This window comes from Musa acuminata, chromosome BXJ1-8 (genome assembly GCF_036884655.1).
Source record: "Musa acuminata AAA Group cultivar baxijiao chromosome BXJ1-8, Cavendish_Baxijiao_AAA, whole genome shotgun sequence".
NCBI lineage: Eukaryota > Viridiplantae > Streptophyta > Magnoliopsida > Zingiberales > Musaceae > Musa > Musa acuminata.
The window spans coordinates 49,581,757-49,602,378 of NC_088334.1; the positions used below are offsets into that span (position 1 = coordinate 49,581,757).

The 20,622-nt window shown below is 40.1% G+C and overlaps 5 protein-coding genes and 1 long non-coding RNA gene across 12 annotated transcripts; 3 read left to right on the top strand and 3 right to left on the bottom strand.

The window, feature by feature from the left end:
• Nucleotides 1-554: 554 nt before the first annotated feature.
• LOC103995916 (uncharacterized) lies at nt 555-1,693 on the bottom strand. The gene is made up of 2 exons (XM_009416659.3): nt 1,219-1,693; nt 555-1,133 (listed from the first exon to the last, which is right to left on the bottom strand). The coding sequence occupies exons 1-2, from the start codon at nt 1,564-1,566 to the stop codon at nt 696-698; spliced, it is 786 nt and encodes a 261-aa protein (XP_009414934.2). The 5' UTR covers nt 1,567-1,693; the 3' UTR covers nt 555-695.
• A 42-nt stretch (nt 1,694-1,735) lies between these two features.
• Nucleotides 1,736-5,870, top strand: LOC135588545 (uncharacterized). 3 transcript variants are annotated; one of them, XR_010476326.1, is made up of 4 exons: nt 1,736-2,404; nt 2,520-2,611; nt 3,949-4,174; nt 5,021-5,870. It is a non-coding gene; the product is annotated as an uncharacterized LOC135588545 (long non-coding RNA). The 3 variants fall into 3 exon arrangements; XR_010476327.1 differs by having other exon boundaries at nt 3,975-4,174; XR_010476325.1 differs by lacking the exon at nt 3,949-4,174.
• On the bottom strand, nt 4,828-6,851 carry LOC135581211 (ATP synthase delta chain, chloroplastic-like). 3 transcript variants are annotated; one of them, XR_010476324.1, is made up of 2 exons: nt 6,447-6,851; nt 4,828-5,770 (listed from the first exon to the last, which is right to left on the bottom strand). XR_010476324.1 is itself a non-coding variant. In XM_065080716.1 (2 exons), exons 1-2 carry the CDS (start codon nt 6,394-6,396, stop codon nt 5,027-5,029), a joined length of 783 nt encoding a protein of 260 aa, XP_064936788.1. In that variant the 5' UTR covers nt 6,397-6,709; the 3' UTR covers nt 4,828-5,026. The 3 variants fall into 3 exon arrangements, 2 of the variants coding, with proteins under 2 accessions (XP_064936788.1, XP_064936789.1); XM_065080716.1 differs by having other exon boundaries at nt 6,358-6,709; XM_065080717.1 differs by having other exon boundaries at nt 6,364-6,708.
• A 365-nt stretch (nt 6,852-7,216) lies between these two features.
• LOC135588546 (mediator of RNA polymerase II transcription subunit 7a-like) lies at nt 7,217-10,814 on the top strand. Of its 2 annotated transcripts, none has more exons than XM_065080718.1 (6): nt 7,217-7,374; nt 7,570-7,768; nt 7,900-7,969; nt 9,087-9,253; nt 9,372-9,445; nt 10,569-10,814. In XM_065080718.1, the coding sequence occupies exons 1-6, from the start codon at nt 7,238-7,240 to the stop codon at nt 10,633-10,635; spliced, it is 714 nt and encodes a 237-aa protein (XP_064936790.1). In that variant the 5' UTR covers nt 7,217-7,237; the 3' UTR covers nt 10,636-10,814. The 2 variants fall into 2 exon arrangements, with proteins under 2 accessions (XP_064936790.1, XP_064936791.1); XM_065080719.1 differs by having other exon boundaries at nt 7,338-7,477.
• Nucleotides 10,815-11,207: 393 nt separating this feature from the next.
• LOC103995912 (germin-like protein 5-1) lies at nt 11,208-12,639 on the bottom strand. 2 transcript variants are annotated; one of them, XM_065080720.1, is made up of 3 exons: nt 12,437-12,639; nt 11,743-12,330; nt 11,209-11,649 (listed from the first exon to the last, which is right to left on the bottom strand). In XM_065080720.1, the coding sequence occupies exons 1-2, from the start codon at nt 12,546-12,548 to the stop codon at nt 11,756-11,758; spliced, it is 687 nt and encodes a 228-aa protein (XP_064936792.1). In that variant the 5' UTR covers nt 12,549-12,639; the 3' UTR covers nt 11,209-11,649; nt 11,743-11,755. The 2 variants fall into 2 exon arrangements, with proteins under 2 accessions (XP_009414929.2, XP_064936792.1); XM_009416654.3 differs by having other exon boundaries at nt 11,208-12,330; nt 12,437-12,638.
• Nucleotides 12,640-16,863: 4,224 nt separating this feature from the next.
• On the top strand, nt 16,864-17,762 carry LOC135588548 (heavy metal-associated isoprenylated plant protein 36-like). The gene is made up of 3 exons (XM_065080721.1): nt 16,864-16,946; nt 17,034-17,109; nt 17,198-17,762. Exons 1-3 carry the CDS (start codon nt 16,941-16,943, stop codon nt 17,458-17,460), a joined length of 345 nt encoding a protein of 114 aa, XP_064936793.1. The 5' UTR covers nt 16,864-16,940; the 3' UTR covers nt 17,461-17,762.
• Nucleotides 17,763-20,622: the final 2,860 nt, after the last annotated feature.

The following is a 20,622-nucleotide window of genomic DNA, read 5'->3' on the forward strand; positions in this document are numbered from 1 at the left end:
TGAACCACATTTCAATTTTGATCTTTGTCGAAGTCCTTTGTAGTACAATATAGAAAGACTGTAATGCACTTTTAACCTACTTTTCATTATTATGACCCTCACAAGTGACATCTAATAGCATGCAACTATCACACTTCTCAAGATTTGACTAATCGTTTCGAGCTTTGACATCGTAAGCATCAGAGATTCCAATTTTGGCGTGCCATGCAATTAATTCATTGAAACGGCCCCACCACGACAAAAATATAGCTAGGTCAACGCGGTGTCAACTGGGCTCCTGTGGGGCCCAATTCTCAGCCTCCAATTTTCGCCAATGGTCAGATAGGTAGATATTGGGTGGCGCGGCTTACCGTTTTCCCTATTATGGGTACTCCTCGGCGCAACGCGGAACACGCAGTCTTTGTTGCCCGAAAACATTCTTCCACCCGCTGATCCATACCCCTCGTGTACCTACGTACCGATTGGAGAAATCAGACGGCCCCATGTGGGTCCCGCAACGAAACAATATTGAGATCTTTTTAAAAAATATAGTAGAATCCATTTCTGAATCTAAATAAAAGCAATGAGTAAAAATAATATTTCTTGCCGAATTTTGTTAGGGAAATGATAAAAATAATAATAATAATACAAGCAAATCAGGCTTCGTCTTTGGCGGCTCCGATGCAGCGATCACCACCCGTGAGTGGGCGCGCCATCTACCTCCCCTGCAACCAAACGTTCCTGAGCTGCACGTCCGCCGGCTCGCCGAAGCATTTGGCACGGACGAGGCAGAAGTGGGTGCAGAAGCCCATCGACGACATCACCCGGGTGATGTTGAGGATGTAGCACGCGACGCAGTCCATCCCCCGCCCCTGCACCACCAGGCCCCACGTCCGGGGGACGCTGCGGCAGACGACGCCGACCGCGGCCTCTTCAACGCGAGTGCCGTCCTCCATCTCTCCCTCTTCGAGCCCCTCCACCAGGATCACGGCGTCGGGCGTGCGGCCCTCCTTGTCCCACCGCTTCTTGATCTGCCGCCAGATCTGTGGCGACGCCGCTTCCTTCTCCAGCCGCAGCGCCGGCGCGGCGCCCCCTCGGCCTCCGTCGGAGAAGATGTGCATGAGAAAGGGCGCCTTGCCGATGTTCCGCACAATCTACATTGATTGGTTCCACGAGGTTAGCGGAATCAAAGAAAAAGGAGAACGAAAGAAACAGAAGGGATCGAGGAGCGATCGCTACCTCTCCGATTGATTCCCTCATCCACCGATCCAGCATCTCGGGGGTGACAACCTTCCCCCCCTCTTCCATCTTGTTCATGTACACCGCTGCAGGAGCCGACAGCGCTAGTTGTCCTGTTGGAACGGCGGAGAAGGGGAGCGCCGTCGTCCTGTCGTGCCCCACAGCTTGGGCGGCCCTCACGGTGGCTCGTGTGCCTCTGCTTATCTCCAGAAAAGAATCACGCCGCCGGGACTTGGTGCCTGCCAGAAGAAGGCAGAGAGAAGAACCCTTTCGTTGCTTCCTTACCGCCGGAAATTGACCGGCCAACCCCGCCGCTCGGAGCTCCAAGGCGCAGGTCGAAGACGCCATGGGTCGATCTTGAATCGAACTGCGCTTCGATGTCGCGGTGATCGAGAATCGCCGGAAAGAGAGGTGAGATCGATCCCACCCACCCTCTCGGTCCTTTTTTGATACCAACGATTTTATACTACTGATGAGGAACCGAGACGGAATCGGAGAACCGGGGCGGGTAGCGGTGTCGAATCCCATTCTCCCACGCTTTGCTTCCGTGGACGGCGCCCCTTCCTCCTATCGCATCCAACGTGGCCATGCCCACACGATCAGCTACAAACGACGAAATCCAATTCCTGTCTTTGATACGAAAGACCCTCTGGTTCATGCTGAGGTGGCAAGTTTTTTATGGTTGATTATGCTGTTTGGAAACGGCTGTTTAATCTTTTATCCGTGGTGTGTGATGGGAAACGGTTGTCCACGTGCCCGCACGCGTTGGGCTCACACGGGGTTGGGGTCGACGCCTCTCGGCCTTGCGTCTCCCGTGGGCCACCCGGAACCCGAATCTTTGGTTGGACTCCTCGTTGCGTGGGCAAACTAAGCGCTCGTCCAACAACAGCCACCTTTGCGTCTACGTGTCCGCGGTGGGCTTCCAGATCGGAAGACCACCGAACCCGATTCTTCTCCATCGATTCCGATCCATCTCTATTCGGCTAGTCTTCTTGATGGACCACGGCAAGCTTGCCGGCCATCCACCGCCACCGGCACCGCAGCAGCAAGGGTTCCAGGGACTGGGTGATCGTCCCCGTCGAACACATCTCACCGATCCGCCTCTGCCGGGCCCTCGGCAAGGCGCTATGCTAACAATCTGAACCAGGCATCATCCGGTCAGTGATGGAGCTTCCCAAACCCTTAGGTGAGTTCTACCCTCGTTCCCTACAGAAGCAGCGCCAACGAAATCCTTTCGGGAATGTTTAGTCATTCTTATTTTTACGTTCTCACATTTTCCCTTGTTTGATTTCACTCTTTAGGTCACAAGGAGGCGATCCTCAAGGTGCTTTGCTTAGTACCATAAGAAATCGGGAGAAAGGCAGGCGCGTTGCTGGAAATTTGTGGCACCATCGTATGCTTCTCCTTCCCATCTAAATCCTTGTTTTGTGCAATCTAGATCAATTCCTATGTAGTTCAAATCTGGAACATGTACAATGCTGCCTGTTAAAGATTCATCATGTCCCTCTACATGTTTGTCTGGGGAGAAGTTGTTGGGGTTAAACGATCCTATTACTAGTCAAAAAGAGCACCTTTTACTTGTGAAACATTACTTTAGTGTTTAGAGACAGAACTAAGATTGATATGGAGAAGAAATAAGCTATCCTCTTATAGGAACTAAGAATTGCGTTCTGCCTTGGTAAAAATTATCTCACAGGCTTGTTGATCATGTGTTCCTTAATTGACCTTTTGCAGGACTTAAATTTCATATTGTTTCATTTGTATCTACTATATAATGTCTCTTCATGCCTTGGTTTTGTGAAAATTGTGTTTGTTTTGCAAGCTATTATGTGAATCATTTTCTTCTAATTAAAATATTACCATAAAAATTTATCAATGTTAATTTTGGTCATCAACTCAGCATGGAGGAGTTGACCCAATCCAACTCATTTTTCTAATGTTGTCACATTTGGAATTGGGTAGGAGTTCGTCTAGAGTGAAGTGAGATCTAGAAAGCTGATCGAGAAGCCCAACCAAGATGATGCCTTACTAGAGAAGATGTCCAACCAGGGAGCCTTGACCGAACCCATAAGCTGATTTGCTTAGATGCAAAATTCTTCCATATCTTGCTCAGATGTGAAATTCTTCCATAGATTCGAACCCATAAGATGACTATCCAATCTCAATTCAAACATTTCCTGCAATGTACTAGGGGTGTGCCTAGTAAGGCTCCTCTGAACAGATTAAATGATATTTTATTCACGTGCAGTTTATTTGATTGAATTTGGACCTACCTAGTTTCTCAATGGACTAAGCATGTACGGATCACCAGACCTAGACACAATATCATATGGTTTATGAAGTGTAGGCCAAGTAGTGCAGAAGCATTTGGTTTAGGGTTTGAGAGTGTTTTGAGGATTTGGTTGTCTGTTTAGCCTGTTTTTTCGTGACACCTTTGTCTCAGAAGATCCATATTATTACCACCTCTAGCGCCAACTGACATTCAATTTGGTCAATCAATCCTCTTCTGTATTTCATTTATGAACCAACATTCCGTCAGTTCAACAAATGGATACTTCACATTATGGGGCATTAAATGAAGAAGTGGCATAACAAAAATAACTAATTAAGATGTTTATCTGGTATTCGCGGTTGTGATTTTAGGTTTTAGGTTAATAAGATACTATGACAGGAAGTTTCAAAAATATGAATGTTCCATTAATGTTCATGTATCTTTTGTTTGACAATTAGAACCAGTCCTAGTGTTATTGATACAGCCTTGGCTAGCCTTGCACAAGGAACAAAAGTTCTTGCAGAAGGGTGGGACATGGGAATGACAAGGGAGAACAGCTCCTGAGAGCATACACAAGTTTTCTCTCTTCTTCAGCAGGTCCTGTGCTAGGAACATTTTTTTCCCACCCATTGCTAGGACTGTCACAATATCTCCAGTGGCCAACAAGAGTGGGCATATTATAAGGTGCACTACTAAATTTCATCCTTCATCTGCTCTGTAGTATAGTATGTCTACAATGTCTAGATACCTTGCATGATTAGTTTAGATTTCTGACAGATGGGATCGTCGATGCTTTTGGTATATGTCAATTAGGATCAATCAGAGCTGAAATCTGTAACATTGACTATGCCTAAAACACTATGTTTTGATCTTCATTGTAGTGGGCTTTTCCTTGGAAGGGATTATAATAGGATAAATTTATGAACACTAATTTTCTCAGATGGGCATGGGATAATCTAATAGATCAACAAAGGTGCCTAATTTATGATGTGCAACACTAACTAATCTAAGCAAGTCCAGTGCGATAGTAAGCAAGAAGCAAATATGTTATCTAGAGAGAACATAATATAACAAATTAATTAAATATGCAAAATTTTCCACTGGTAGATATTGTGCTTTAAATCAAACCATGATAATATCACAAGCTAAGAACTAATCAAGGATAGAGCTTTTATCTGATAGGGAAATCGAGTAGGTAGGAATCTAATTGACTTCAATTTCTACCAATCTTACATTGGGGTTCAAAAGTGTATGCAAAGAGTTTTTAGGCTGCGGAAATCTACCACCAAATGAACATGCATATTTCCACACATTTGGTCCCATGAAAATCCTGTCTGTGTTGCAATCTCATGCATTTGATGGATATTAGAAACTCCATTGATATATTTACTATTAATACACAAAGAAGTTAACATCCTACCAGTATACACATCTCTTAGACTAAAAACTTAGATCTGAACAGAACAAGATCAAGCCTCTTCCTAGTGTCTTAGTTCATGGTTTTAACTAGTGAGTATTTACTTGATGCAGTTCAATTCATGCTGTCAGGAAATCTCCAACTGTGTTAGCACTCTTCTGATCTGAGGATTCAAGCCTTGCTGCGAGCATAGCCAACTGACCTTTCACGCTCAGATCAATAATATGTGACCCATCGTCACAGTAGCTAATGACAAAGCCTGCAATCAGCGATGGATCGACAATGTTTTCCAGTCTCAATTTTCTGAACCCTGTCAGCCTCTGCATCTTTCTTGAGATGAGATTGATCTGCCTATCATCCAATTTCACAGCAGAAGAGACAGAAATGACAAGAACATCACTTGGCTTGGAAGAGTTTTGATCGCCGTCTTTGCTGGCATCTTGTGTCACACTGAACTTCTCTTCCTCCATGATAGCATGCATGAAACTCGGAGTTAAGGGCTGAAACTCCAGGCCGCACACCGGCATGTTGCAATTTTCGACATGTCCAACTTTGTGTTCGTTTACAAGTGAATGAGAAAGATTGCAAATGCTACTGGTGGATCCATCGAATATGTCAATGCGTACATCAGGGTCGGTTCCAACATCAGATACAGCATATGAAGGCCGTCCTTGTCTGGATTCCCTGCCTGCAATGGTGACAGAGGCCTTCTTCAACGAGCTTAATGGGCATGCCTTCAGGGAGGAAACACCATGCAGAGGCAGACCCATTTGAAAACGTTGTTGACAGGCATCCATGGCAGAACTTTTAAGAGGGCATGCTGGTTGCCCATTTGGATTAATGGACTGGTATAAGATCTTCATCTGCAAAATTGTTACTTAGTCAACTTCTGATTCCCAATATATGATTGAATGTTGCAATGATTTTTAGGACAAATGATTGAGGACAGTAGTGCAAGATAAAGATTCTGTTCATTTCATCTGTATAAATGTTGGAGACTAGTGTTTACAGGAATTCTGTAGAAGTACAACAAATGACAATAATGGAGATAGAACAACTTAAATCTGCTATTGCAAGGCAGATAAAAGTCATCTATTCTTCTTCAACTACATGTAGGTAGGCAACTCCATTAAGATAGGGGGATATTGGTGTGTTCATGGCCTGATCTAGGAATGAAGAAGAATTAAGAATACGAAAAGTGAAACCCTATCTCATGTTGGAATCCAAAATTCAGCAAGTAAATAACAACAGTTCTTATCAACAAACTTCTTTGATCTTTAACCTATGGTTAGAGTATCTGTGGGATGACAAGTAAGGAAGAAAATAGACAAGATAGAACACATCTATGGGATGAAAAGAGATCTAAGATTATATAACTCCTACAAATATGTGAATCATGTGCATGAATTGAGATTTACACAGCTTCACATATCATGGGCTAATAATATACTTGTACCCTCTTGCTGCATGGTGTTCTCCCCATGTCCATCTTCAAAACAAAACCAGAGAGAGAGAGAGAGAGAGAGAGAGAGCTGGAACCTGTAGAAGCAGCGTTGAGATGAATGACGAGGGCGACGAGGTAGACGAGAGGGAGATGTGTGGGGTGTATGGAGAGAGGTTAATCCCAGATAGATAAGGTGGGAATAATATCGAGTGAAGTCTTAGGTAGAGAGAGATGAAAGTCCAAGAGAAATGGGATTGGAGGGGGAGACTGCTCGTGCTCTTCCAGCCGCAGAAACATCATCCTTGACGCGCTCCCGCTTCCCCAGCCCCGTCCGCGGAGCTCTCAGCCCCTTGTTCCGTCAACATCTTATCTACAGCATTTGCTCGAACACAAAGGAGGCACTTCTCCTCCTTTCGACGCTTTGACGAGATTGATTGGCTAACGATCAGTGCAGGGGTTTGGTATGGTTTATACGTGGTAGAAAACCAGTCGCTGGTCAAAACCGGATTGATTACGCCCGTTTCCGACATGGAATCCGATGTTATATCCTCCCTAATATTTCGACATATTTTTTGGATTTTCCCGTGACATTATAATATTTAAAATATCTTAATCATAAATTATATTATCATGCATGATATATTATTATATTCACTCGAGACCGATATAATGAACAAATCCTAATCTTAAAAATGTAATTAAGAAGAAATAATATTATCATTATTTATTTTTCATCAGTGTGATAATAGACCAACTGTATAAGTTGTGATTGTATCAGTAATAATTATTACGCAATATTCTGTGTACTTTTAATTTTCTTTTTTGCTTTTCTTTCCCTAATTAAAATAATGAACCCTGTACTCATACGAGTAAATGTCATGTGATCATGACCGTCCATAGCAACTCGTTATCCGATTCACCAAATCCCAGTCCTCCATTCGCTGCAGTTCGGATTCTCCCCCATCTCGTTCCCGATCGCAGCTACCACCACAGCGGCAGTCCGGCGCGCCCTGTCGTAGCCCGGTAATCCCGCTCGCCCCGATCTTACTTGCCCCCTTCCGATCGCTTCTTCTCTCTCCCTCATATGTTTATTCCAGAAATCGATCCTCCCAAGAGATTATCGGCAGTGTGTTTCCGATTGCGTTCGAAATTTCATTTTTTTTCCCTTGAAGCTTGGATGCCCTAGTTACCAAAATATCCTTGTTATTTTTGATGAAGCTCCCAATTGCGAGCAGCAACTGCTTGGGGAAAGAGTAGAGGGAGAAAGGTGTTGATGGCAACAGGAACATCGTCGGCGTATCCGCCACCTCCTCCGTATTATCGCCTGTACAAGGACTATCTTGAGGATCCCGAGTCTGCTCCCGAACCTCCCCCGCCCGTCCAGGGGACTTACCCTCTCTTCGGCGCCACCTACACTGTAAATATCTTCTTTTCCCTCTTTCTTTTTTTCTCCCCTTCATCTTCGTCCTCGTATTAGGGTTCCGTTAATGCAGCTCCATCATGATAACATTTTTTTTTTCTTCTCTTTTGGCGATTGTGGCATCTTAGACGGATGTGGTGCTGCCGAGCTTAGAGGATCAGGGAGTACGTCAGCTCTACCCCAAAGGCCCCACCATTGGTATTACTTATGCCTCTTTTCTTTTTCTTGTTGGTATTGGCTATTCAGCTAAATGCATTTTAGTATCCGAGGAAAAAGAAATCAAGAATCAAATAGGTTTATATGAAAGGGTTTATTTTTTGGCAATTAAATATTAAAATTGTACTAACAGATGTCTACAAAATTCCTAATTAAGTGGGTCATTGAGAGCAGAAGAAATAAAGGGTTTAATTTGTCAGTGTCAAGTAGCAAAAGATAATGCCACCGACATAGAGGAACTACGATTTTTGTGCAGCTTCGTTGTTAATTTCAACTTTTCATGGACAAATTGGAGTGTTTAAATATTGCAATACACTTTTAGGAATAATTAATGTCTTTTGATCTCCTCTAGAATAATTCTGTAAAAATGGACACTGCTGTAAGAACTGAATGCTGAAAATTTTCAACATTATAAATTGGAACTTTAAGTTTTATTTTGAAGCAAGCTTGATTCTGAAGCTTAAAATTTCAAGGTTCGTCACATGTTGAGGGCCTAAAGATAGCATCAGTTTTAGAATTAGTTGACCGTTGTGACTTATTTTGTAAATTCTCCATTTGATCTTTATAGAGAATGAAGACAAGGTTTTAAAAGATGTAAATGATATGCAGGTTGTGGGGCCACTTTATAGTGCACATGCATATGTAACATCTTGATATTTTTTTTAATGATGTGAAAATATCATATCCTACTTTATTGTCGAACTGTTATAAGGATGTTAATTTACTGATTGCTAGTCTAGGTTGCTTAGATAAAGTCTAGATTGCTTAGATAATGTCCGTGCTACTTGGAGTTCTCTTGTCTGGCAGGACGCACATGCAATAGCTAAAGCTGTGATCTTGTTGTGGGAATTTGTTATGGTGCATATTTTAATCTAGTGGTAACGCATCTATTTGTTTTCTTCAATGATGTGCTTTATTTTGTGGAGCAATTTTATGATACCTTGTAATTGATAATTGTATCACCTCTTTGTCATGATCATAGTTTTTGTCAGATTTCTTTCGTGACCATTTTATACATGAGAATCTTTTCCTGTTTCTTCTGCACTTGTTGTTTTATGATTTTGGACTAGTTTCTTGGATATATTATTTTTTATTTCAGACTTCAAGCGGGAATTAACATCCCTCAATAGAGAGCTTCAACTGCATATTCTCGAGTTAGCAGATGTTCTCGTTGAGAGACCGTCTCAATACGCACGTAGAGTTGAAGACATCTCTCTTATTTTCAAGAACTTGCATCATCTTCTGAATTCATTGCGTCCTCATCAGGTACATGATTAGATGCTCAAACTCAACTGTAAAATCTTTTTCAGATTATTTCTTTTACCACTCTCGATGGAATCTTCTTCATGCTCTCAGTGTTGTTATTTTGATGTTTTACTTTTAGGCGAGAGCAACACTCATTCACATTCTAGAACGTCAGATACAACAGAGGAAGCAAGCAATAGAGGATATCAAAAGGTTTGTATTTCAACATAAAATGTTGATATACTCTCTCTCTCTCTCTCTCTCTCTCTCTCTCTCTCTCTGAGGATGTTGATTTATTTTTGTTCATAACCGATTGATCATAAATAATCCAAAAATAGCTGGGTACAGAAAATTTTGGAGGGCTTCCAACATTAGTTAGCAAGGGTTAGACATCTTTGTTGTCTTTCTCAAAAGTAATTTTGTTTACCTTAATTTTGATGACCTCAAATTGTTGAACTTAATTTTGATAAGCTCAAATAACTTCCATTTGGCAAATACTTGCCACACCATATGGAGAATAAAAAAACATTTATTTGATGTGTTAAAAGGAAAACCTAAGCAATTTCCCTTCTATCTTTATGGCAAAATCTTTGAGGTCTTTTGTTTGTTGAAGATTACAAGGGATCATTGTTGCTTACAAAATGTAGGTAGAGAGAGAGAGAGAGAGAGAGAGAGAGAGAGAACTATGAACTTATTTTCTAAACTGCTCTCTATACTGTTTGGTGACTCGATATGAACTTTATCTAAAATATTCCTTCAGACAATATGAGTTCATAGGAGATAAACAGATAGGTTTTATTGTTTAAGTCATAACATCCAGGATTTCCATCTAACCATCAAGTTATTTGTTGTTAGGTGCCTAAAGAAGATCAAAAAATGGTGTGGTATCTGAGCTGTGATGTTATTTAACATTCTCAATTACCTGATCTAATTTTTTATGTTAAATGATAAGCGTGAGAAACCTTTCTCTAACTAATGCAATGCTTGCTGATAGCTTCTTAAAATTAAGCTATGTGAGATTCTGTTGTCGTTGTGATATGCATGACGTTGGCAACATATGCCATTAAAGTGCAAACAATGGGGAGGAGCACCTAATCGGGCAAGTCCATATAATTGTGGACATTTTGATGATCATCAACCTGGCATTGTTAAGATTTTACTTTGCAGCATCGTTTAACTAATTAACACTATGTAATGGTAACCGTGGTAATTGGAAGGTATATCAAATTCTTAGTTCATTAGATACCAAAATTTCTTCAAGCTTGTGTCTCTTGAGAAAAACTTGTGTGTTGTAATCTTGTGGACTAATTGATTTCTTGGATCTAACTTTTTACAGGAGGAGAGAGGAGGCACAAAGACTTCTCAAGGAATCACTCCAGAATTTGGATGGTCATCTGGCATGAATACTGTTCTCCTCTAATGCCTCATCGTTAGTACATGATTTATCTTGTTATGTCATATCAAGAATTTTATGGGAGGCTCTGCTGTAGAGAATGTGTTTGTTTCCCTTGTGAATTGTGCATTTAACTAACAAAATGAAGTTTTCCTTCACATAAAGCTTGAACTAAACTTAGATTTTTTATTTGTACCATGCATCATTTGTTACAAGCTTCTGAAAACATCATTAGGATCTGTTGGCAAAAGATTAATGTTTGATAGTTAGACCTTGAAATAATTTTGAAACATTATGGTTATCATAACCTTGAGATGATCATAATCATAATATTTTATTTAATATAGAGCAGACTATGTATCTTTTGATAAAGTACTGTGTATTGACACTATTTTGCAACGGTAGTTAATCGAATCCAAGTTTATTGTGTTTTAGGTGACTTAGAAATGATACTCCATGAGAAGTATGATGGCAGCATTTTTATGGTTTTGATAGAATCACCATAAATGTATGTATATATATTCTTTTAAAGAAAGAAAATTTTATAGTGATTATATGGAAGCTTAGAATGATCAAACAAATTGTTGGAAGACAAAATACTCATCCTATTATATATTGAAGGAAAAACCTATCACAGAAAACTCAAGTTTCCCTCTTTACTGGTTGATGCAATCTGGGGATGAACTGATACAAATCAGAGAACCAAATGCTCAAGCCATGCATGAAATATTGTGGTGGTGGAGGATCCTCTCAGTCTCAGCAAAAGCAGGCCCTTTTGATCAGATATCTGTCTCTCTTCTGGGGCATGCATAAAGGTATCACCCATTTTATTTGATGGCTTAGTGATGATGATTACTATGGACCTGAGTAAAGCCCCCATTTGAAGTAAAAAGTCTTACCATGATTGTTGTCTTTATCACCTCTGTTCTTGTGTGCTGGTGGAATTTATAGGAAATCCTTTTGAATTTCCAGAATAGGAGACATAGAATGAATGGCTCATTAGTGTTTGTTTTGGTGATCCCTCCTGCATTTGAGATGGAATCATTGCTTCAGAGCTGCAGCAAATCTTATTTAGCTAATGATTGAATGAACAATGAACAAACGTTATGCCGCCGACCACATTCCAGTAATTAAAGACAGTTGACCGCCTCTTCTGCTGCTTTCTTGGGTGCAAGGCGGCTCTTGATCTTTTCCACCTCCTTGGTTCCGATTTGGAACGCCTCGGTAAGAACATGGTCGGGCACCGGCGGATTGGCCGCAAAGAGTGTGACGGCAATGGACTGGGTGCCGGGGAGCTGGCTGTTGAAGGCAGAGATGCTGGCGGCGGGAACCGCACCGCTGTTCTTCTGGAAGTGGACTAGCCCGCGGGGAAAGACGAAGATGTCGCCCTTGGTGATGGTCTTGGCCACCATCTTGTTGGCGGTGGTGAGGAAGCCGACGTCGAGGGTGCCGTCGAGGACGAAGACGATCTCGGTGGCGCGCGGGTGGGTGTGGGGCGGGTTCAGCCCGCCGGGAGCGAAGTCGACGCGAGAGAAGGACAAGCCGAGGGTGTTGAGCCCGGGGATCTTCTCGACGTTGGCAGCGGTCACGAGGTAGCCCGTGGTAGTGTTGGTGGTGGCGCCGGGCACGGCCAGGCCCCTGAAGAAGAAGTCCGCCTCTGTGATGCTGGCGGCTGGCTTGCACGCGAAGCCATTTAACTTGACGTCTGCAACACAAGTCAGCGTTCGAGAGCACGAATACAATCTCGTTCGTTCGATGGGACGCAAGACATCATCATCCACTGAAACAGAGGGGAGTGAAGTGTTTGTTACTCGAGCTGAGATCTGCTACGCAGATGTCTTGGAGCAGGTCAGGGTCCGCAGCGAGGCAGGGAGGAAGAACGAGGAAGAGGGAGAAGCATGCCAGGAGGGAAGACTTGCCCATGCCACCAGCTTGCTGCTGCTGCTGCTGCTGCCGCTGTTGAAGACTTGTCTTGTTGGCCGAGAAGGAGACACAGAGAGAGAGAGAGAGATGAAGGTATTTATAAGAGGGGAAGGTGTGATGTGATACTGAAGAAAGAAGGCATGAAATGGTCCTCCACAAGCCAAGAAACATGGACAGAGGTAAGAAAGCAGCAGTATACGTGGCATTGGCATGAATAAATAATGACAAGTCTCCCAACATAAATATGAGTCTCTCTCTCTCTCTCTCTCTCTCTCTCTCTCTCTGTGTGTGTGAGTGTGTGTGTGTGTTAGCTTGTAAGGGATCTCATCTTCAGATGGAAAATAGCATCAGCCATTAGGTAATAACTTGCAGTATTAAGCAGATGGAGGAGAGCTGATATGAGATTTGGTTCTTGGCTTGTAAGTTTAGCTTGTGTATTGTAGGAGGGGAGAAAGCAACCATGCATGGCATCAACATATGGATGGATCACAAGTTCTCTTCCAATCCAAACCACCATGTTGAGTAAACAAACCACAGGTAGCATAGCAACTCACTTGCTAATGAACTGATCGACCCAACAAGCTTTGGTGGCTTCTTAGTTTACACACACGTGTTATTCTTACTTAGATCCTTATGTTTAGGACCTGAAAGAAGGTGAAGTCATGGTGTCATAGTAAGCTCTCTTCTTCTTCTTTCTTCGTAATTAATGAAAGTTGCTTCCCTCTTGTAAAGATAGATAAAATTGCATCGACCAATTTAATTTTGATATTTTATCTTTTAAAGGAATATTTCATCTTTATAATGAAAAGACATAATAAATGTCCTCTAAAAGTATAAATTTATATTTTTTAAAGAAACACTGTAGAGATTTGGCCATTACTTTGGATATGGTCCGAACCCGACTTGATAGGAGTCGGTTGTGTCACACCCCGTGTTGGATAGTGTTGGATAGAAATGACAACATGTAGAATGTTTGTTGACAACTATTTAACAATCTGAATATACTCCGATTATTATATATATATAATATAATCCGTATAGAAGTTTGTATAGCTGAGATGAGAATACTGAAATAATTCTATAGAATGGATACGAAAGATAAAAGAAAAAAAGTATATCATCGAATATTTATATATAATTTTGATAAATGAAAAAATAAAATTTTTATTTAAATATTATCACATTTTATATCTTTTATTTTTGTTCCTTGTTGGAGTGATCATAATTCGGTTGTGGAACCATCGATTTTGATTCCTATTCGATCCATCACTTTTCGATTGATAAAATAAAAAATAAAAATAGTCCATCAAGATTTAAAACTTTGGTCATTTGACTTTAATTCTAAAATGTTAATCATTATACTAAGAAATCTATTTTTTTTTCATATTTAGTTGGTTTGAAACCCCATATACCCTCGACTTTAATTTGTTTCAAACAAGGTCTGTCATACCGTGTCGTACCGGAGTTTCGACCCAGGCTCGGTACGATACGGTACCAGTGTACTGGACGGTACACCAGGACGTACTGATACTATAGCGGTGCTACAGTGTAATACTATAGCACTGTAGCAGTTCTACAGTATGACACTGTAGCAATACAGGGGCAATCTGCATACCGAGTACCTAGCGGACCGGTATGTATCGCCCGGTACGGCCAGTACGCTTTGATACGACAGACACTGGTTTCAAATAACTATTGACTTGATTTAATTCCTATTTGAATCGTTCTTCAAACATAATTTAGTAATCACGGGATCTTCAAATCGAATCGAAAAATCAAACCTGAATTGAACCATTCATAATTTAATTTTAAAACTATAAATGATCGTAGTTTGGGAGGATACTCTTTTTCGATTCGATTAATATGTTCATATCAAACCAATCGACCTGATTTTAATTTTTTTAAAAAAAATCAACTTAATCCAAAAACTACTAAAAATCCTAAATTTTCTTCCCAAACTAGAGGGGTTCACTGCTCTTTCTTTGTCTCTCTGGCTATTGAACTTTATTTTTTCTCATCTTTTTTCATTAACAATCCCTTTGTTGATTTTTATGATATATTTTTTGTTGATTTGTATGTATTATTACTGTATAATCTCATAATAAAAAACATCATAAAAAAAATTACATGTGAAGCCATTGCTCCCTTAAGGCATCTCTCAACATAAAAATAAAAAATCATTTGCTCATAAATTTAATTATTTAAAATATTTAAAATAATATATATATATATATATTAAAAAAATATAGATCCAATTAGAAAAAAAAATTCTGACATATATATATATATATATATATATATAATTTAAAATTAAAAATCGATTAATCGATTTTTCAAACGATTTAATTAGATAGATGAAAAATAATTTCGATTCAAAGTATCTTATTACTTTAATCGAATCATTTCTATAAAATTTAATCCGATTTGAATCTTGATTGTTCGGTTCCCATCTCTGTCAACACCCGTACTCACTGCTCATCCATCATTTGGCCGATTAATTGCACATTAAAAAAGCCATCAACCCACATCCTTTTGGATTCGAGTAAGATCTTCCCTTATGACACCAAATGCCAGTTGGATACGTGCATTATGTGACCGATAAGAAGGCCTTACAACCACAACCTTTTAGATTCGCGGAAGATCTTCTCGACTCAGTGGCCGTAAGACTCTTTTGTTCTCACAGATGACACCAAATGCCAGTTGGAAACATGCATTCGAACAGTAGTAGAATGGTCAAAAGATTCGCTGGTGTTCTTTTAGAGAGAAGACCAGCCGATGGTCATTATTAGTTGGATATAAGAATAAACTTAGTACAGCTTCAAAAGATAAATCTAAGACAAAGTCAAGTCAAGGAACTGTGGAGGAAGCATCATTTCAAATTTAACATCTCTCCCGCATCTCCTTATTTTGGCTGCTATTCCAGATTCGATCCTCAAAATCTTGTGTCAGATTTACTGCTCATCATCCCATGGAATTGACAAATTCCTAATCAACTTATTTTTTTGAAACAAGAAACTTAGGATTATCCATCCATCCATCCATATGCCAATTCAATTATTATCCAAATTAATATGAACAAAACCTGTATAAATCAAAATTTAAAGATATTATATCATAGTTATTCTCCCCTCTATAGTTCAATAGATTTAGAATATTTAGTGAAATTGATTAACCAATCAGTCTTCCTTGGAAGTCTTGTATTCGATAGATACTGTTCGATCAGGGTGCTGCATGGAAGTTTATGATTCTTGATGACGGTTCACCTGCTTGTGATTGTGATGGACAGCTAAAGGATTTGAACATTACATTGAACGAAGACTAGTTTGACGCGAGTAGACGTTTGTTCATCGACATGAATCGACAAGTAGAATCGGAGGATCATCCAAATAATTTCACCTATATATATATATATATATATATATACATACGTACATTTCTTAATCACATAGCCGCCGTCGTGATGCATACGAGACACTAAAGTTTGTATTATCCACCATCTGATTGTGATCTGTTCTCCGGTAGGAGAGACGAGCACATCAACAGAAGCCAGTCATGATTCAACGTGCGTGTGTGAGAAGAACTTCTCCCATGTGTTCGAAGCAATTCATGCGGACGGCAATGAGAACGACAAATGTTTTCTTACGTTAATATAATGTTGTTGCATTAAATTAGGATTTCGAGTTTGGGTTAGTTTAGGTTAAGCGGTCGACTGAGGCAAAATGATATGGGTTGATAATTCGGAGATGAAGGATCGTTGACTTCGATCGATCTCCTGTTCTTTTTATCGTATATAGTATCAGTATTTAGATTTCTTTCTCCTCTCTCGTGTTGTGATCCCATTTCTCTCACTTATTTCCGTTTGCAATTGTTCTTAATTCATCCAAATAAAGTCTGCTTGGGTTCCTTTTGTGACATCTATTACTGCAGCTGAGTTACCTTAGTAGCATGTAGATATTAATCTACGACTATCAAATCAATAAGAACATCACCTTAGGAATAAATCTTGACGTAGCTATAGGAATTTTGCTATTGTGGGGCAAAAAGAAACACATTGACTAAGAGATGATGGTATTTTGTGTGTCTTCCTTGTGTGAGGAAGGATTTCGACGTCATAACTATTGTGCTTTGTGGCGTCTATTTTCGTTAGCACGCAGCTTTTGACTCGTAGCAGTTCACGCGAAGCTGCAATGGATCATTTGATATTGATGAGTGGCGACGATTATTCAACATTGAATTGACATTAGCAATCATTCAATATTGAATTGATCATTTCATACATACATAGAACAAATCGTAGCACATGCAGCTTAGCTATATATAAGCTTCGACTTGGTTTGGGGAATTGGGAACAGCACTACTGGTCTTGCATCTTGCAGCGTTCGCGGTGTCATCATGAAGGTAAACTGGTGGCCGAAGCAATCTTAGGCTTCCATGTCGATCATATGATTATGGTTGTGATTTGTTGTGGCTTTCCGATTGCTGCAGAAGATCGTGTTGAAGGTCAGCATCATGTGCGGCAAGTGCAAGAGCTGCATCATGACCATCATCTCCAAATTCCATGGTGGGCAGTGGAGGAGGACTGGGTTTCCGATCCGTCTGCATGCGTGCTGCGTTCGATCCTGTCTTACTTATAATCTGACTGCACGCAGGGGTGGTGTCGATAACGATGGACGTAGAGAAGAGCACGGCGACGGTGGTGGGGGACGTCGACGTGGTGCTCATCGTCAAGGCCCTGAGGAAGAAGAATCGGCCTGCGCAGGTCGTCAGCGTCGGAGAACCCGACAAGGAGAAGAAGGACGAGAAGAAGGAGGACGACAAGAAGGAACCAAGCAAGCCTTTGCCTTCCTGCTGCACCGCTTGCAAGGCTGTGGTGGTGTGGTACGATGAACCCAACCCGTGCTCTATCCTCTAAACCACCTCTGCTGTGCTTCCTTTCTTCCTGGTGTCTCCTTCACCTGTAATCGATAACTCCCCCCACCCCCTTCTCTCTCTCTCTCTCTCTCTTTATTTATATATATATATATATGCATCGAAGGACGTTAAAGTCAACCATTAGAGAGAGTTGGGAGCTCAATCCTTACCGTTTCACTGTATCTTGTTTGTGTTCTAAGTCAGATCGTACCCTGTGGCAAAGGGAGTCAACCATTACCTCCTTGCATGTGCAAAGATTTGGCTCCATAGACGATAAGATCTGTCAATGGAGACCATTTAATATGAAGCAACACATGGGGGATGGATGAGATTCGATGTTCGATCCAAAGCCAAGAAGTAAACAGCCAAATTCCTGAATTCTAACCCGATGAAATCTGATATCTAAATAGATTAATTTCTATGGAACAGAAAGAACAAATATAAAGTTCTTCACCCAGCAAAAAACACCCTTCTACTTAACATCAGGTTTCGTCACCTGCATAATCCCTGCAGGATTAACCATAGCAGTCTTCAGAGTATTCTTGGATTTTGCTCATCTCAGCTAACATCAGTGAGCCAATTTAGATTGCGACAATTTTGGTCTCAGCATCCTCTCCATTTTTTGTCACAATATCTCGAGTGACATCATAGCAAAAGAACAAACGTAGGAATCACATTCCTATCAGGATTGTGTCACAAGTTTTGGAATGCTTTCTAAAAGACAAACCTTGTTCTTTTCAGAGACCCACCTGAAAGAAAATTATGAAACCATTACTCTAACAAAATGAACATCATTATATGGATTCACACAGTCCATAAATATTCAGCTTGAATGTGACCCAACAAGTTCTCAATAATTGCAACAGAAATATTCCTCCTATCTCTCAATTTCAAGCTCAAACCAACCCCAGCTGCTGGCTTCTGAGATTGAACAGCAAACTGAGATTGAACAGAATTAGCTGGATTCTGCCACAAGACAATACTGAATCCAGTATTATTATGAGCTTCAGTTGATTGGACATTTCCTGTAGTTGAGTTCTTTAATCTGAAACCTTAATAACAATGAGGTTCCTCAAAGTGAAAAGAAAACAGGAACAGAAAGAAATGTGGAAGATTCAATCAAACCCACCATTTTATAACCTGACTACAAATTCCTAGCTGCTGACTTCGGTATCTCACTTCCTCCTCTGGAATTTTGGGAGCAGTAGTTTGCTATAATCTAGTCATGTGGCAATTGTTGATGTTGATAGGAAGAGGGGATAGAGATATCAAACAGAGGAAGAGTAGGATAAGCTTTCAATCTTCTATATTTCTCTCAAGAAAAACACTTTTACAATTTCAGAAACTCTATTACACTAATGACCCAACATATGGGGTTTATATAGTCCCCAAAGATACATTATATTAATTGTATTCAAGATGAATCATTCTCTTTCAAGAAACCCTTTCAAGAACCAATAACCAATTTGACTTATCCTTCTATAGACTTCTAATCCATTTTTTCTTCTTGATGTAATGATTCTCCCACTTGATGCAATGAACCTTATTATGATACTTGAACAAGTTTAATTCCAACATTCTCCCCTCTTAAACTTGTTCCATCTAGCATGCCAAGTTTTTCTTCGAAGTTGTTGAATATATACCTCTTCTTCAAGAACTCCATTAAGAAATACTGATTTGACATCCATTTGTAAAATCTTCCATTTCATTTGAGCTGCTAGAGAGATAAGTAATCTTACTGTCTCCAATCGAGCAACTGGCGCAAATACTTCTTCATAATCAATTCCATATTGTTGTTTATATCTCTTTGCGACCAATCTAGCCTTGTATTTCTCCACCTCTCCTTTTGCATTTCTTTTTGTTTTGAAGATTCACTTAACACCGATAGCTTTGTGGTCTTCTGGAAGTGTAGTAAGCTCCCATGTATTATTTTTGTTAATGGCATGAATCTCTTCATTCATAGCTTGTCGTCATTTTTCATCTCTATAAGCTTCTTCGAAGGTTAATGGATCATATCCTGCAAAAAGACAAAATAAAGAAAGTTCATCATTGTTAGTATCAATCCTTCGAGTCACATCATATAGGTCCTGAATAGGTCTTGTCCTTCTTATAATTGGACTTCTTGAATCATGTAACCTAGCTGATCTAGGTGATGATTCCGGCACAGCCACTTCGGTGCTTGCTTGTATTGTATCATCTTCTTCTGAAACTACAGCATTCTTATGCTGCTCATCACTTTTCCAGTTCCAAATCTGTTGTTCATCAAACTCAACATCTCTTGACATCACAACTTTATTTGTGATAGGATTGTAGAGTTTGTAACCACTGGAATTCTCCGGATAACCTAACAAAATACATTTCTGGCTTTTATCCTCCAATTTCGTTCTCTTTTCTTCTGGTATCTTGGCAAATGCAACACTTCCAAAAATCCTTAAGTGATCAACTCTTGGTTTTTGTAAGCTCCATGCTTCTTCTGGTGTAACATTACCAATTCGCTTTGTCGGAAACCTGTTAAGCAAATAAACTGCACAAGCAACAGCATCACCCCAAAATTCTTTCGGAATTTTTCTTTCCTTTAACATGCATCGGACCATATTAAGGATAGTCCTATTTTTTCTTTCCGAGACACCATTTTGTTGAGGTGTGTATGGCATGGTGAATTGATGTAGAATTCCATTATTTCTACAAAAACTTTCAAATTCATTTGATATATATTCACCACCTCTATCTGTTCTTAAACATTTAATCTTACAACAACTTTGTCTTTCAACCAAATCCTTAAATTCTTTGAATTTGCTTAAAACTTTTTTCTTTTCTTTTAACATGTAAACCCAAGTTTTTCCACTATGATCATCAGTGAAGGTAAGAAAATACCTGCTTCCTCCAAGTGATATTGGATTGATAGGGCCACAAACATCTGAGTGTACCAGATCAAGTCGATTCCATGCTCTTTTTGTCCTTCTCATTTTGAAAGGCTTTCTTTCTTGCTTACCCATGACACATACTTCACATAATTTTGCTGGGCGATCAATTTTTGGCATTCCTGTCACCATATTATACTTCTCTAGAAGTTTCAAGGCTTCAAAATTTAAGTGAGCATATCTAAGATGCCAAAGTGTAGAAATATCCTCAATATCAGCTTTAAAACAATTTGATTGATAAA